Here is a 16055-nt window from a genome sequence, read left to right as displayed (position 1 = left end):
ATGCCTCAGTTTATCTGTAAAATGGAGAGCAGTAGGACCTACCTTTGCAGGTGCTCAGAAGAGTGAATGAGACCATCCCGTGGGAAGTGCCCAGTAAAGTGGCCGGCAAGTAGGAGGTGATCAGTGAAAGCTTAGAGAATCTTGCTGGGACAACCTGCTCAGTCCTTGGTCATCAGAATGCCCATGTGGTTCTAGTGTGTAATGCAACCAGGGGACATATTTTTCAGAATGGAAATCTCAGAGACAGCAGGGAGCGTCAAAATGATCGGGCATCCCTGCGCAGAATCCCAGTACCAGCAACACTTTAGTAAGGACCCACAAAGCCCTGAGTGAAGCTGACACCTGAGGGTTTCACCCACAGACCTCAGCCCGGGGTGCGGAGAGGGAGAATCTCAGGAATCCTAAGGGTGGAAGAGACACTGAACTCAGTCCACTGGGTCAGGAAAGCAGGTGGTGAGTATGCTGAGCCCACAGGCCTTCGCAGTCACCTGGGAGTTACCTTTTGGAGTTGGGGGATGTGAACATCAAGGCCAGAGACCAAACAGGAAATGGAACAAGAAGGGCTGGGTCATTAAAACACTCTGAGCTTTGCCAAATACCTCAAACTCAAACCAGAAGACCCATCAAAGGCTTTGTAAGAGACGAACAGATAAATTATTGGAGGGCCAAGGAGAAGTCAGGAATGGCAAGGATGGAGGAAAGTGTTTCCAGGAGCATCTGTTACAGCAGAGTGAGCAAACAGTGTTAGAGCTGACCACGGGCCCACTGGGTTCAACAAACAGGAGGTCACAGGTGTCCCTTGCAATGGAATGTGGCAGGTTTCTTCTTCAATATTAGAACGCCCACACCCACACATGTGGGTGCTGGGACTTTCTAGAGCTGGTCTGGAGGACACACCAGATCTGCTTACTCCCCTTCTTAGAGGGACAAGCTCTTTCAAGGAGATGCAAATTGATTTCAGACAGTTCTGTCTTTCAGAGACCCCCAATTTCAGACTCATTCCTTGGATGTGGGTCCTACTTTATGACCTGCTGGTTAAGAGCACAGACTCTGAAACCCAATAATCTGTGTTCCGATCCCACGACTGCCACTCCCACTTTGTGACCCTCACCCTCTCTGAGCCTCAGTCTCCAATCTGTCAAGCGGAGATAACAACTGTCCTCCCTTACCGGGTTGTAGGAGGATGTACTGAGTTAGTGGCTCTCAAGCACTAACTTGAGAGCACCTGGTGTGTGCTTTCTAAGTGGCCCCTGACCACACTACCCTCTGGCTGCTGGTGCAGGATTGACTGCAGCCTACAGTGGACTCCACCACTCGCTCAACACCACTCTGACGGCTTGCTGACACGTGGCCCGGCGAGTTCCTTACCTTCTCCAGTTAAGCTTGCCCTCTGTGTGATGGAGACCATAACGCAGGTTCTCCAGGTGGGACTGCCTGTGATTATCAAATCCCTTCCTGCTTCTGGGACACATGGCAAGACTACATTTCCCAGCCTCCCCTGCAGGTAGGTGTGGCCACACCACCGAATCCTGGCCCGTGAAATGTGAGCGGAGGTGAAGAAGCCCCTTGCAGGCCTGGCCCAGGAAAACCTCCAGGCTCTCTCTTCACGTCCACCAGCTGAAAGCAAAGGTAGATCTACCAGATGGAAGATGCCTGGGCCCCCAGTCAGTGTGGACAGCTACATCAACACGGGACTGCGGCAAGAACGAGAAAGAAATCTTTGCTGTTTGGACCCTAGGATTGCAGGATTGTTACAGCACACAGTCCCCTCTAATACATGGTCTTACCAGGTTGTTGTGAAGAATAAATGAGATAATGTAGGCCAAGTGCTTAGGTAAGCAAACTGAACTTAGTTTAGTTAGCTTAAACTATTATGTGCTTTAACTAATTAAGTGCTTAAGGAAGTGAACTAACTGAATTAAGTTAACTTAGGTGAACAAAGTACACCTTTGATAAGTGAATGTCCCTGTCGACCTCTCGACCCTTGGCCACACCTGCCACTGGCATGTGGCACCAGTGGTTGAAGGCTCCGAGATCAGCCTGACCTCAACCCAGCTCCCCCGCAGAGATACTCAACAGATTCCACAGGGTGGGTGCACCCCTGGGCTCCTTACTCATCTGAAGGGCCATATCCTAAATCCAGGACAGAGAAGGGGTCTTGTTGGGACGCAAAGCCACTTAACCCAGCGAGAGACCCTGCCCGAGGAACGAGGGGGCTTACCAGTGCGACGCCCAGGATCTGGGGGAAGGTGTATGAGGAGCAGCCAGCGGGCGTGAGGCGGATGGTGGCATAGGGGGTCTGAAACCAGGCCTTCTCACTGGCCCACACGATGTCGCAGAGTGGCAAGATGGAGGCACCCAGGCCCAGGGCAGGCCCATTGATCGCAACCACGATAGGCTTCTTAAACTGGATAAAGGCCTTCACAAAGTCCCTGGGAGAAAAGAGAAGACCCTTTTTAACAGGTGGGCAGGCCTGCCGAGATCTATTCGATACCCTTTAACCTGCCAAGGCTGAAATAAGTTTCCCTGGTGCTGTGAAGCACCCTCAGGTGGTCAGAGGGAACCGGGTGCCAGGCAAGCATCTCATTCTCCTGAACACCGAGCCCACTGAGCTGCAGCCACAGGCCTGGCACACTCGGTGGTCGGTGGCACACTTTCCGAAAGAGATTTGTGGGGTGACCACATGTCCCACTTTTCACAGAGGGTCCAGAGTCATGCCCATTGTCTCAGCACTGCACCCAGTTAGCACTCCCTGGATATTGACAAATTTTAAATATCCTAAGAAAGACAACCTGAACATCAAGGTCTAGAACCAGAAAGAGAACCAAAAGGAGGGCATTACAAGGAGGCATATTTGAATGCAAGGAGACAAAGAATGTTCTAACAGCACTGGCTGAAGGTGGAATGGCTGGCATTGGGAGGTATGAACATCTCATTACTCGAGGTATTCCAGTTTTGGCTGGATGACCACTTTGGGCGATGCTGTAGAGGGAATTCAAGCTTCAGATGGTGGGCACAGGTGATATTTAACCTTTTTTTTAATCCTATGATTGTTTGATTCTGAATCACCCAAAGGGATGCCAGACCCGTCAAGGGTGGTTCTAGAATGCTGACAAGGATCTATATATTATGGTGGCTTCGTCCAAAACTGGGGAAGGACACTGAGCTCCCCTGGAGGCATGAGGCATCTGGGGTCATGGCTCTGCAATTAGTAGACATTTTATCCCCCTCCCCTTCCTCATTGACCAAAGTTCAGAGTGCATCTGTACCTATTAAGCAGAGCCAACTCCACTTTCTTTGCCCTAGAATGCTTTTCACCTCTCCCATAGCTGCTATCTAAGATCCATAAAATGTTAATACTCATCTGGACATGGAGGAAAGATCCAAGATGTCTAGTAAAGCCTGCATCCTTCATTATTCTCAGGTGGAAGACTGGAAACTACCAAGAACTCAGGAGAATAAAATCCATAGTCACGACCATGACCTTGGTCTGCTTCTGCTTACTCCCCCAGGCTCATCTCTTATCTCCCTCAAGCCTGCTCACAATGCATGAGCTGCAAGGGCCTTCTGAGAGTTCTCGGAAAACACCAGTATCACAATTTGCAATTATCCTAATTATTTGCTTGCTTACTTGGTTTTGGATTTTCCTCCCTCTTCAGCTCCTTGCAGAAACCCACAGGTCTGCCTCGTGCATGGCTTGGTGCCCATACCTACTGGAGTTCACCCTCAGTAACTGCCGGATAGATAAAGGAGTCTTCCAGAACGAGAGTGAAAACTGCAGATGCGCGGCAGGGATGCACTCGCCGCTTGCCACACCTGCTTTCCCTTCACTCCTCTTCCTGAGTCTGCTGTTGGAGCACATTTCCCCGCCTCTCTCACAGGTGGCTGTGGCCAAGTAACCGAACGCTGGCTGATGGAATGTGAGTGGAAACCTAAGCCCACTTCCAGGCCTGAGCACAGAAACCTCTCACCTCTCGCTTTCACCTTGAAGAGCACGGCCGTCTTGGAGGGCCTGTGTGCTGAGCCACAAGACAGAAGGAGTCTGGGTTCTTGAGTCACACTTGGAGGGCAGCCACAGGCTGATCAATAGCATCCGTTTTAGGTTCCCAAATATAAGAAGTAAATTTCTATCACAACTGAGCCATTACACATATTCAGGGTTTATTCATTACAGCAGCTAGTACTTCACTAATACAAACGTCCGGCTGATTTATGCCTTCACAGCTGCTACCATTTCCCTGCAATCCTTACCAAAACATGTGGGCATCACAGTGATACGCTGGGATCGGATTCCACTGTGAGAAGCCTGGGGTGGGGGGTGTCTCACGACCTGCGTGTTGTCATGTAAGTACACATCCTTGCCCAGGCTCGAGGCAGCCCGTCTCCTAACTCCTGTGCAGTGGTTTGTGAGTAGAAGGCAGAGCTCTCTCAGCCAATGCTGACTCCCCAAAAGGACACTGCTGCACTCTGACACCACAGCCCTCTGATTCCTGGTTTCCCAGTGGCCCATTTCCTGGTCTGACTTCCTAACTTCATGGCCTCAGTCACTGGCCTTAACATGTGTTTTTTAACCAAATGCAATTTGGAGCCTGCACTGTATGTGGGGTTTCTTGGCAGGATCCTTGGAACCACAGGGTCTGAGTGATTTGGGACCAACATTCCACATCTAAACCCCTTCATACAATTCCAGTACCTTGAATCTCCAAGTTGGAAAGGAATTCAGGAGCCATCAAGCCAAATCTTCCACTCAGTGCAGGATTCCCTCCCTAGCATTGTGAGGATACGCCATCCTCCAGCCATTGTGGAATACTTTCAGTAAAGAGGGTCCTTCCTATCAAGACGCCTCCCCACTATGGACCTCATGAGGGCCTCTCTGACACTCCCACTCTGCTCCAACCTCCACACGGCAGCCCTTGAGGAATTCATCTCCACCCTCATGACCTTATGGGACCATACCATTCCAGAGCCCAGAGCCTTCCTTCTGCGGTCTCCAACCTGAGCCCTGTGCAGAGGGATCACACATCCCGAGGAGGGCTAAAGGGACCGGGTGTGCCCAGCTCTACCCCTGCACCCCCACGCCATCCTATTTCGGTCCACGCTGCCTTGCAGGTTCATGTCCTGGATATGAAAATGCAATGCACAGACCATTCTCCCCATCCTCTTCCTCTCAAGCAGAAGATCTCTATCACAAGGGCCCAGTGGACACAGAAGCCTGACAGCAAACAGGATATTGCATTACAGATGCTGCCGCTCAGATATCTGATCCTGACTTGGGCGGCGGGATGGTGCGGGGGAGATGGCTTGCCATCTTCTTCAGCATCAAAGTCCATCAGTCATGCTGACTCCAGTCCCTGCAGCTTCCTCCACTCAGCCTAGCCCTGTGCTCTCTGCCTGCCTGAGTGTTGGGCTGCTCCGATGTGGCAGAAGGAGCAAGAACTTTGGGGTCAAGTCTCCACTCTGTCGTCCCTAACTAGTAGTGAGATCTTGGACAAGTTACTCACTCTCTGGAATCCCATTTTCCTCCCCGTCAAATGGGAAAGCCAACGGTTTGTCCTCGTAGGGCCATATGGAATTGAAGGAGACAGTGCCTGGCCCACAGGAGCCCTGGGCCACGGCTGCTTATAGTATGATAGTCAGTGCACCTGCTGGGGTGGGGGGGCTGCTCTCTCCATTCTCAGTGGTTGGTGATCCACCCTCCAGGCCCAGAGGACTCTCCAAAGCAATGGCCTGCATACAAATGCCACCTGGGGCCAATGGCCTTTCCTGTGTGACCTGGCTACCTATTCCCTTTAACCAGAGCGCCAGGGTGTAGCTCTCCCACTGCCAAAGTTTCAGAGCCAAGTCAGCCAGTACAAGACCTCTGACCACCAGATACACATGGTGATGATCATCCTGGAGCTGTCAGATGGGGGCTCTTGAAGCCCACTCCACGGTCAGAGCAGGCTTAGCTAGAGCTTGTGGCCAGACATAACAGTACTAGCAATGAAAATAATTCCTTACCCCTGTCCTGAGGACTAACTATGTGCTGGGTCCATCCAAGTTTTTCACACGGGTTATCTGATTAATCTTCATCGGCAGACCATGCCATCACCTGTGAGGAGTTCAGGTGAGGGCAGCCTCTCTTTCAGGACAGGGCTGACAGCTTTGTTTGGGTCCTGGACAGAAGCCTGTGCTGAATGAATCATCTGAGCTCTTCTCACATCTGCTAGTTCATTCAACAAACATCTGCAGAGTGAACACGGCGTACTGGGTCACGTGTGTGCATGTTTTCTCTAGGAAACGATGAGGTTGGGGCAGGAGCAGTGCTGGGGGTGCTGTGGCCGTGCAGCGTGCCCGGATCCTGGAGGTCAGCCCAGCCAAGAGCATGCACGTCCCCAGAGAACTGCAAGGGCTGTCTGTAGGTTATAAGGTTCTGTGGCCAAAGTATGTTTCAGCCATCCTAGACTTTGAACAAAGTTCTTTCACAAGAGACTTCTCAGACTGCAAATATGTTCCTATGCCTGGAAAATGCACAGGAGCAGGGACAGAACTTGCAGCATAGCCCAAAGTAATTTATGGACAGTGCCCTTCACTCATAATACTTCTCTGGAAATCTGCAGAACATTCTCTGAGAAATGCTTCTCTGCCACCTTGCGTCCCAAACTCTGGAGCGTGGGTGCCGGGGGGAAGCACTCGAAATTTGGTGGAGCTGGAGCCTCCCCTAGGACTTGGTGATGATGGGCAAGGTGCGTTTTCTGACCCCGTGGGCACTCTTCGCTATGAGGGCCATACTGTACACACCCCCATCCGTCCTCGTGAAGCTGCTCATCCACCCTTGGTCCTTTCAAAACCAAAGACGAGCTGGCCGCACCCCACACTCCCTGATTCGGTGTCTTCTGGGGTTGTCAAACAGCTGGGTTTTAGAAAAGCTCCCTGTGAATTCTCTGTGCTGTTCGGGCTGTGAACTGCTGGTCTAGGAGGCATCCCCCATTCCCTCTCCCGGTGTCACTGCAGGCTCACAAATTAGGAACTTCCACTCCCTTTGAGCATTGGGAAGAATTCCCTCAGCTACAACCCCCTCTACTCTGCCTAAGAGAAACTCACCTTCCTGATGAGATAGCAAATGTCTTAAATCCCACTGACTGCGTTTCTCAAGACATTAGCTAATGCAGTCAGCATCTCCTCAAATCTGGGACTCCTGGAAATCCAGTAATGCCTCCGCTGAAGTTTGTAAACCACATGACGGCGATGGCCAAGGCTTTCCTCGGGCCCCAGAGATGGGCGCCCCATCTCTGATGGTCCCACAAATGAAGGAAGCTTACGGGGGGACCCTGTTGCCCCCCTCGCCATGTGACGAGGCAGCTATTAAAAGGGATGGCTGAGTCCGAGCAGAGAGTAAACTGCTGAGGACGCAGCCAGGGCTGTCTGTAGCCAGGAAGCTTGGGAGCAGCGTGCAACCATGATGCCCTTTCCAGTAACAGCATTCAGCCTTTTTGTGTCTCTTTGGGCAAGAATTCTGCAACGGGAAGCACGCATGTGTTTTGGAGCATACTTCACTGGATGCTTCACCCTGAAGAGGGGACTTGGAACCCCACCTGTGACAGCATCCCCACGTCATCTCTTGGAGAACGCATCCTGGGGAAGGCTCTCATAGCCACATGACAATCAGCATCATGTGATGCTGCCAGGCACAGTGAGACTGGAGGGCCCAGCAAACCCCTCCCATGAGGCCTGAGGCTCCAAGACCCCACATGGAGAAGTGTTCCTTTCCCAGAGACCAGGTGGCATTACCACACTGTGACTCTTGTCGGAGCTTGGGGCAAGGTGCAGCAGCAAGCCTGAGCCCTTCCCAGGGCGGAGGCTGAGTGACAGCCCTTGCTGGAGATAACACTTACTTGCTTTTGATAAATCTAGAAGTAATGGGGAAATAACTACCCTTCAGGGTCCTGAAAAAGATACCGATTGTCGGGATAGTTGGGATGTCAGCCCCAGGATCCCAACTTTTGTTCCAAAGGCAACAAGAGAGGGGGAAGCACTCCTCACCCCACTGGGTCTGCAAATGCACAGCTGCCCGGGGTACCCCTTCCATCCTCTCCCCAGTGCTGGGCCATGTCAGCTTCGGGACACAGGAACACCCAGAAAATCGACAATTTCACCATCGGGCAGAGGGTGGGAGTAGCATGGATAACACCTGCACATTACCAGATGCTGGGCTTAATATAAAGAAATAAAGCTATCTTTTTATCCAAAAAAAAGTAAGCTAGAGAACAAAGGCACCCCTAATTTTGGCAGAAAAATACAGGATGCCCAATTAAAATCCCAATTTCAGATAAACAACAAATAATTTTTTTAGTGTAAATATATCCCAAATATTGCACGGGATAGACTTATGATTAAAAAAAATGTTGTTTGAAATTCAAATTTAACTGAGCAGGCTGTATTTTTATGTGCTACATGTGACAAGAACGAGGCACATCCCAAAGTGTCCAAACATGAGCAGAGCTCACCTGATGGCTTCTGCAATCCGGGTACTCTCCTTTCTCCGGTCACTGGACAACCGGCCAATTAGGTAGGAGTAATCTAGGCCGCTGCAGAACACGCTGCCCACTGCACTGAGAAGCAGCAGTTTGCTGTCATCCGTGGCCGCGTTGCACAGTGCTCGCCGGACCTCCTTCATAATCTGCAGGCAGAGATGGATTGGCGGGGATGTTAAGTGTCTGCTTATACGCCAGTGGCTTTCAGACCTCAAGCCCGCCATAGGCCTCACCCTTGAGGGCAGAGGTGAGTACATCTTCTCTTCCTGTGCAGGAAGACTCTCCCGAATTCAAGCCACATCCAGACTAAGCAAAGAAACACCAAAACCAGAGCTCCCCTGCAGCATCCCCAAAGCAGGCAGAGTGCTAAGAAGGTGGCAGTGGGGTCACTGGCCTCAGACTCGGAAGTCTGGCTTGGAGCCGTGTAATCCCTGGTAAATCTCTGCAAATCTTCTTCCAGCATTAGCCCTTTTCAAGGTGTGGGAAAAAAATTCCTGTGCACAGCCCAGGTGAGGTATGTTAGCCTTTTTTAGAAGGCTAGGTTTAATTATACTCTTGCTCATCCTTAATTCAACTAAGACTTTTGATTGGCTCGTAGGTAGCACGTGGGAAGTGGGCTTTGGCATCAGAACTCATAAAATTTTCAAAGTGCCACGGAAAACAACCATCAGACACAGATTCTGTATCCAGCTAAACTATCATCCAAAAGCAAGGGTAAAAATGAGGCATTTTCAGCAAAAGAATGTTTACCACTCTTAGACCCTCGCTGAGAGAATTTAAAAAGGATGCACTTCAGAAAGAAGAAAACTATATTCAGAAAAACGGACATGCAAGGAATAACAGCCAACAAAGAAACGTGGTGAATGTGCTGATAAATCAATATAAGAATGACTATAAAATCATCAGACAGATATTGACCAACTGAGGCTGAGTGTTTGCACAAAGGTAGAATGGGGTCCAGGTGGTAATAGCGCATTAGTGAGAGAAGGAATGACAACCACATGCCGGGGTTCTAGGTCTGGGCGTGGTGGAGAGGTGAGGGTGATGTTTAGGCTTCACTATGTGTACAGAACTTAAGGATAACTTCTTAAAAGTACATGGATTACAATGAATGGGGAGGGAGTTAAAATAAAGAAAGCTCAATCAGTCCAACTGAAGTGACAGAAGGATGGAAAAATAAGTGAATAAGTGCAAAAAAGGCATGGTAAGAGAAAACAAGGCATGCACTTGCCTGGGTGGAGCTGAGAGTCCAACTGGGGAGACAATAAGTGAATAGGCTTTTAAGGGATCGTTATTAGTTTTTCAATAGGCATAATCATAGGGTACAATGGGAAACTATTATGGGAGCCATGTTTTTAAAATTATACTTTTTAAAGAACCCATTTATTAAGCACTTGGAGGTGCCAGGGATTGCAACAGGTAATTTCCACGTATTTTACTCTGAATGAAAATCCCATCTAGGAGGGAATGGTATCCCAATCTTGCAGGTAAATCAAGGGAGACTCAGAGAAGTGGCGTGAAGCTGCCCGAGGTCAGCAACAGGAGACAGAACCATGATACGAATCTCACCCCCAAATCCCTTCTCTTTCTACCACTCCATATTGTAGGATGACTTAAAAAAATGGGTGAAAAAAGTAGGGCTGGATGTCAGTTTGAGTGGAGAATCTCTCAGCCTGTGCTCTGTGAGGATGGGAGAGGCACTTTCCATTCTAACAGGGTATGAGCCACAGATTCATTTTGAACATCAAAAAAGCAAAGAGGCCACTATCTTGTGGGTCCTTTAATCCATCTGCCTCCAGAAATAGACACACTCTGAACAATCCACGAACTCTATTTCTCTGAGAGGCAAATAAAAGAAAACCCCACTGTAAAGACGTGAGCTGACATTCCGCACATGACTCAGAGAGTTGCCTCTCTCTCTGAGGCCACATTTACTTGTCAATTAGTAAAGACAAAATCAAACAAAACAGCCACCTCCTTTATGAGTTAAATGGAAAGTAAATTTGTGTTTCATTCATGTGACAAAAGTACAAACTATATATATATTTTTTTTAATTTAAAGAACGTTATATCTAGTTAGTATAGCTTTCTTTTGCCTTTCTTGTGTCGATAACCCAATTTGGACTGATGGCTGAGGTTCCACCTCCTCGAAGGACCCCAAATTGTATAACGTACCTGGTTTGTTTAAAGTAAAACATTCTAAAATGATTACTCCCTTGCTTCCTTAAATTCCTCTGCTGCACCCACATAACTACCTCTCGATGGTCACTTCCTAGGCTGTAACCGACCAGTGCCCTCAGAGGCCCCTGGGGAATGCCTCTGTAACAAATGGTCCAAGACCGCTATGCATTTTGAAGCCCTAAATATGTTCTTGAGATCTATTGCCCTTGTTAGACCCTTGCTAGCTGTCACTTACTCCAGATGTCAGTATCCGCCAGAGAAAGCACACGCCCCTGCTACTTCTACCTTCTGATCTGCCATGGGTTGGAACCAGATAACCAAATTCATTAGAAGTAGGTTGAAAGGGGGAGTAGACCACAGTCCCTCTCTCTACTTCATCTTTACTTGCTGAAATCAGCCACCCAGGGCCCATCTCACCTGTGACCACCTTCCTGAACCCTTTCCCAAATATCCCTGACTAAACGCAAACTCATCCTTCTCCCAACACCCCACGTGTCCCCCTATGACCCTTGTGACAAGCCCCCTTGTAGAATGTGAGCGTCCTTGCCTCACCCTACCTCCTGCTTAATGATGATCCCCTCCATGGGAGTCATACCCTTGTGGAATCCCCTCCCCGTGAGTGTAGACCGGATCTAATGGCTCATGCCTAACCACAAGGTACAGCAAGAGTGACAGGATGTCCCGTTCAAGAGGAGACTGGGATACAAGAAGACACAGCTTGTCTTGGCTGTCCTCTTATGCTCTCCTTCCTCCTTGGAGCTCTCAGTCTGGGGAAGCAGACCATGTCATGAGGAGCCCACACGGAGTAGCCATAAAGGGGGGACTGATGTCTCTGGCCAGCAAGGACCTGCCAGCAGCCACTTGGGTGAGCGTGGAATTGGATCCTCTTCCACACCTTCAGCAGAGACCGCAGCCCCAGGCAACATGCCTTGACTCCAGGCTTTGAGAGACCCCGAGCCAGAAGCATACAACTAAGCCATGCCAGGATTCCTGACCCAGAGAAACTGTGAGATAATGTTCATTGTTTTAAGATGCTAAGTTTAGGGCAATTTGTTATGCAGGAATACATAACTAATACAATTCCTTAAAAGCTAAAACAGATGAGACTTCTACTTATCTGTATAACCCTTGTAACACCTAGTCCAGAACCTCACACATAAAAAAATTTAATAAATGTTTATTGATTTGAATGAGTGGCACAATATTTACCTCTTCAAGAAGCTTACAGTGTAATGGGGGGGGGGACCAGATATTTAACAAATTATCACACAAATACATGTACATTAACAACAGTAACAAGTTCCAGAAGGGAGGGGCACCTAGTGCTGGGAAAGCTCCTGAGAGGGGCATGTAACCTGGGCAGGGATCTGGGGGGTGGGGACGGATCCCATGGAAGTGGTGGTTGAGCTGAGACCTGAATGAAGTGAAAGGCCACTAGGCAAGGATGTTTCAGTCAGAAGTACAGGTATATGCAAAGGCCCTGGGGCAGGTGTGTGCATGAAAGAAAGCCAGGCTGACTGGAGTGCAGGAGAAGAGAAGGGGGATGTGTGGTACGAGGCAAGGAGGCTTGCACAGGTGGGCAGGTCAGAACATACCAGCCTCGCAGGCCACAACATACCAGCCTCGCAGGCCACATGAACAGTTTTGATTCTTAATCAGAGCAACTAGGAATCACTGAGGTGTTTGAAGTATGTACGCACATGTGTGCGTGCGTGCATGTGCATGTGTGTATGTGTGTGTGTGCGTGTAGAAGGGGTGACTTGATCAGATTTGCATTCCTGGCAGATCACTGTGCCCACATTGAGGAGAATGGATTACAGGGTAGGAAAGATGAAAGAGCATGCTTGTTAGCAGGTTATTACAACAATCCAGACAGAATATAATGGTCCTGATGGAAATAGAAGAAAGCCTATTAGTGGGCTATTCAAAGATGAAAGTTAATAGGTCTCAGGGGTGTGTGGATGTGGTGGGTATGATCAAGAGGGTATGAGGTGTGACTCCCAAATGTCTGGTGTGTTCCCTCAGACAGGGGTGGTGTGGTTCACTGAGGCTGGGAGCACTGCAGAAAACCAGGAGTTGAGAGAGGGCTTGGTGTCTTCAATGGGGAAGTGGATGGGCTTTTAATCACCAACACTTTGGGCAATCTATTTTGCTGGTTCTTTCCTAAAGGGGCATTTTCATTATTTTCCTGGTTCTGTGCTATATTCCAGACAGGAGCAATATTACCACATACCCACTGGCCTCAGAATCTAGTTAACACACTCAGTAATGTATGAATTTCTGCCCATGAGGCCAATCCAACCAATGTCCCATATACAACTAGAAAAAGAAATTCAATTATGACATGCAGGGTGGCCTCGTCCCAGTTGCTCCATGAGTAAGTAAGGCTGGGCCTGCTGGAGGCCATTAAATCACCTCTGCTTCATCTTAACAATGATGGGAACACTTACTGAACACTTCCTATGTGCCAGGCATTCTGTGAGTCTCTCTGCAGACATTATCTCTAATCCCACAAGCAAGATACACTATAACTTCTACAAATGAGGAAGCTCAAAGAGGCAAGGTGACTCCCCAAGGCGAGCTGGTGGAGGCAGGAATGGAACCTAGTCCACCAGACTCCAAAATCTATATTCCTCTGCTAACATCACCTCTTCTTTTCACTGAGATCTTTCTTTCAGAGTTACTTTACCCAGTTGGCCAGCTTATCTATAGAGTCAATCCACTTTGGTTGTCGAGACGGCTGAAAACACCAGATCAGTATTTTTTCTCCATTTTCCTCCCATTCTGTTACTGACAGACACCAATTAGGAATGGAACCCCTAATTCACCAAACCTCCATCTCAGGAATTGGAAGCCACACATGTTCCGTGGTGAGTAGGCAATGGTTAACACATAAAGCTACTCCAAAGAGACAGGATGAACTGGGAGACCCCATATTGATTCAATTTATTGAAGGAAAATGCTGTGCCTTTTATTTTTTTTTTTAAAGATTTTATTTATTTATTTGACAGAGAGAGACACAGTGAGAGAGGGAACACAAGCAGGGGAAGTGAGAGAGGGAGAAGCAGGCCTCCCGTGGAGCAGGGAGCCCGATGCAGGGCTTGATCCCAGGACCCCGGGATCACGACCTGAGCCGAAGGCAGACGCTTAACGACTGAGCCACCCAGGCGCCCCAATGCTGTGCCTTTTAAAAGCATGCTTTCAAAAAGTACTGAAGGGGAAAAAACTCCAAGAAGAATTGGTCTCGTACAGATGTTTCACAATGAGCTTAAAATAACAGCTTCCAAGTGTATAAACGTGTGAAGGGCAGCCTCTGGGGTAAACCACCGAGGTCTATGCAGCAGAGAACCCTGAGGTGGTTCCTGAAGGTGTAAGAGAGAGACCCCAAAAGACCATGCTTAGAGGAGGGGCAGCAAGTGACCAGCAGCCCCACAAACTGCAAAGGCTTTAGCTACGTCTCTTGCCTTAAGGCAATCATTCCTGACTATCACACACACAGTCCCTTGAAGGAACTATAGTTTATGTAAATCATAATGATAAGACATGTGATTACGAGTCCAAGGACACAGCACCTCCCGCCTCACCCCACTTGCTGGGCCTCCCCAAGTGTACCGGAGACACTGGGCAATGCCTGACCACCCTGCCGAGCCCAGTCTGGGCAGATGGCCACTCCTTGACTGTGTCCCTGTGGTTAACACACCTCTGTGGTTAAGCCTCTGTGTCTTCACTACTACTGTGGAATCAGTGCAGGATATCACAAGACAGGGAAAGGGAGGTGGGGACTTTGCTGTCTTCCACGGGCCAGGTGCTGAACTGAGTGTGAGAAACAACATGGTGGGCACAGGTGGCAGTGGTCCTGCCCCTTAAAGCTGACGGGACCCTAGGCCTAAGTTCTCTAAACCTGCATTGTCTCATCTATAAGAGGTGGATCACGAGAACCCTACATCAGAAGGGTCCCGGGAGAAGGAAATGGGATAAGCAGCAAATACAAAAGACGAAGAGCTGCTGGTAGCTGGCGCGGTCAAGGTTTTTGCCATTGACCCCTCCGTCGCCCTGTGGCGGGTCGGTCTAGTTGGGGAGGGCTTCTTGGAGGAGTCTTTTCCCACATTTGCACCATCAAGAATATCTTAAAAAGCATTAATCATTTCTTCACTGCTCCCCCTCAGTACCCCAGATCTTAAACGGTGCTGTCTATGTAACAGCATTAAGTATCCATTGTCTCCCCGTTCTGTTCACCTAAAATATAAGCATGATTAGCATTAAAAAGGTAAGGTGGAAGAAACAGGCAAAAGGGACTTCATCAAAATTTTAAACATCGTACATCCAAGGACACCATTGAGAAAGTAACAAGTCCCAGAATGAGGGCGTATTTTCAAATCATATGTCTGACAAAGAAGTCTTAAAACTCAACAGTCAAAAACAATTTAAAGAATAGGCAAAAGATGTGAATAGACATTTCTCCAAAGAAGACAGACAGACAGACAGCCAATAAGCTCATGAAAAGATGCCCAATATCATTAGTCATCAGGAAAATGCACATCAAAACCTCAGTGAGATGCCACTTCACGCCCACTCCAACAGCAAAATAACAAGAACAGATAATAACAAGTGCCAACAAGGATGCAGAGACACCAGAGCTCTGGGCCAGTGGGAATGGAAAATGGCACAGTCACCGTGAAAAACAGGCCGGCAGTTCCTCAAAAAGTTAAATACAGAGTTAACCTATGACCCAGCAGTTCCACACAGAGGAATATAGCCAAGAGCACTGAAAACACATTCACACACAAACTCGTACACAAACGTTCACAGCGATACTCGTCATAACACAGTAGTCAAAAATGGAACCAATACAAATGCCCGTCACTGAATGACTGATGGACAAAATGTGGCATATCCATACAAGGGAAGGAAGGAAGCACAGATGTGCACTACCCCATGGATGAACCTTGAAAACACCATGCTCGGTGGAAGGAGCCGGTCACAGATCACATATAATACACTTCCATTTACATGAAATGTCCAGAATAGGCAAATCTGTACAGACAGAAAGTAGATCTGTGGTCGCTGGGGACCATGTGAGGGAAAATGGGGAGGGGATGGCAGTGGGCATGGGGTTTCCTTTGGGGGTGATGGAAATGTGCTGGAACTAGATCGTGGTGATGGTTACATGACCTTGAGAATATACTTTAAAAAAAAAATGTACATGTTAAAAGGGTGAAATTTATGATGTGAATTCTATCTCAACTGAAAAAAAAGTAAGTGAGCTGAGTGAATAGGATTCCTTCCAAAGCAAGGAAATTTGACACGCTTGGAAAAGCCCAAGATATGGCGTTTGGAGTCTGGGGCTGCCCTCTGACTAAA

General features: G+C 48.6%; 1 protein-coding gene across 4 annotated transcripts in view; it reads right to left on the bottom strand.

Moving 5' to 3' along the window:
- CDYL2 (chromodomain Y like 2) overlaps positions 1-16055 on the bottom strand; it is a 316404-nt gene that overhangs the window by 12574 nt on the left and 287775 nt on the right. For all 4 annotated transcript variants that reach the window (XM_032389886.1, XM_032389888.1, XM_032389884.1 and 1 more), the window contains exons 4-5: positions 8487-8659; positions 2222-2432 (exon numbers count right to left, since the gene is read on the bottom strand). In XM_032389886.1, the coding sequence (XP_032245777.1) occupies positions 2222-2432; positions 8487-8659 (384 nt within the window). The remainder of the gene's footprint in view (positions 1-2221; positions 2433-8486; positions 8660-16055) is intronic.

Source organism: Phoca vitulina, unplaced genomic scaffold, assembly GCF_004348235.1.
Source record: "Phoca vitulina isolate PV1807 unplaced genomic scaffold, GSC_HSeal_1.0 scaffold56, whole genome shotgun sequence".
NCBI classification, from domain to species: domain Eukaryota; kingdom Metazoa; phylum Chordata; class Mammalia; order Carnivora; family Phocidae; genus Phoca; species Phoca vitulina.
The sequence above is the reverse complement of the archived record's forward strand: the minus strand, read 5'-3'. Positions and strand labels throughout refer to the sequence as shown.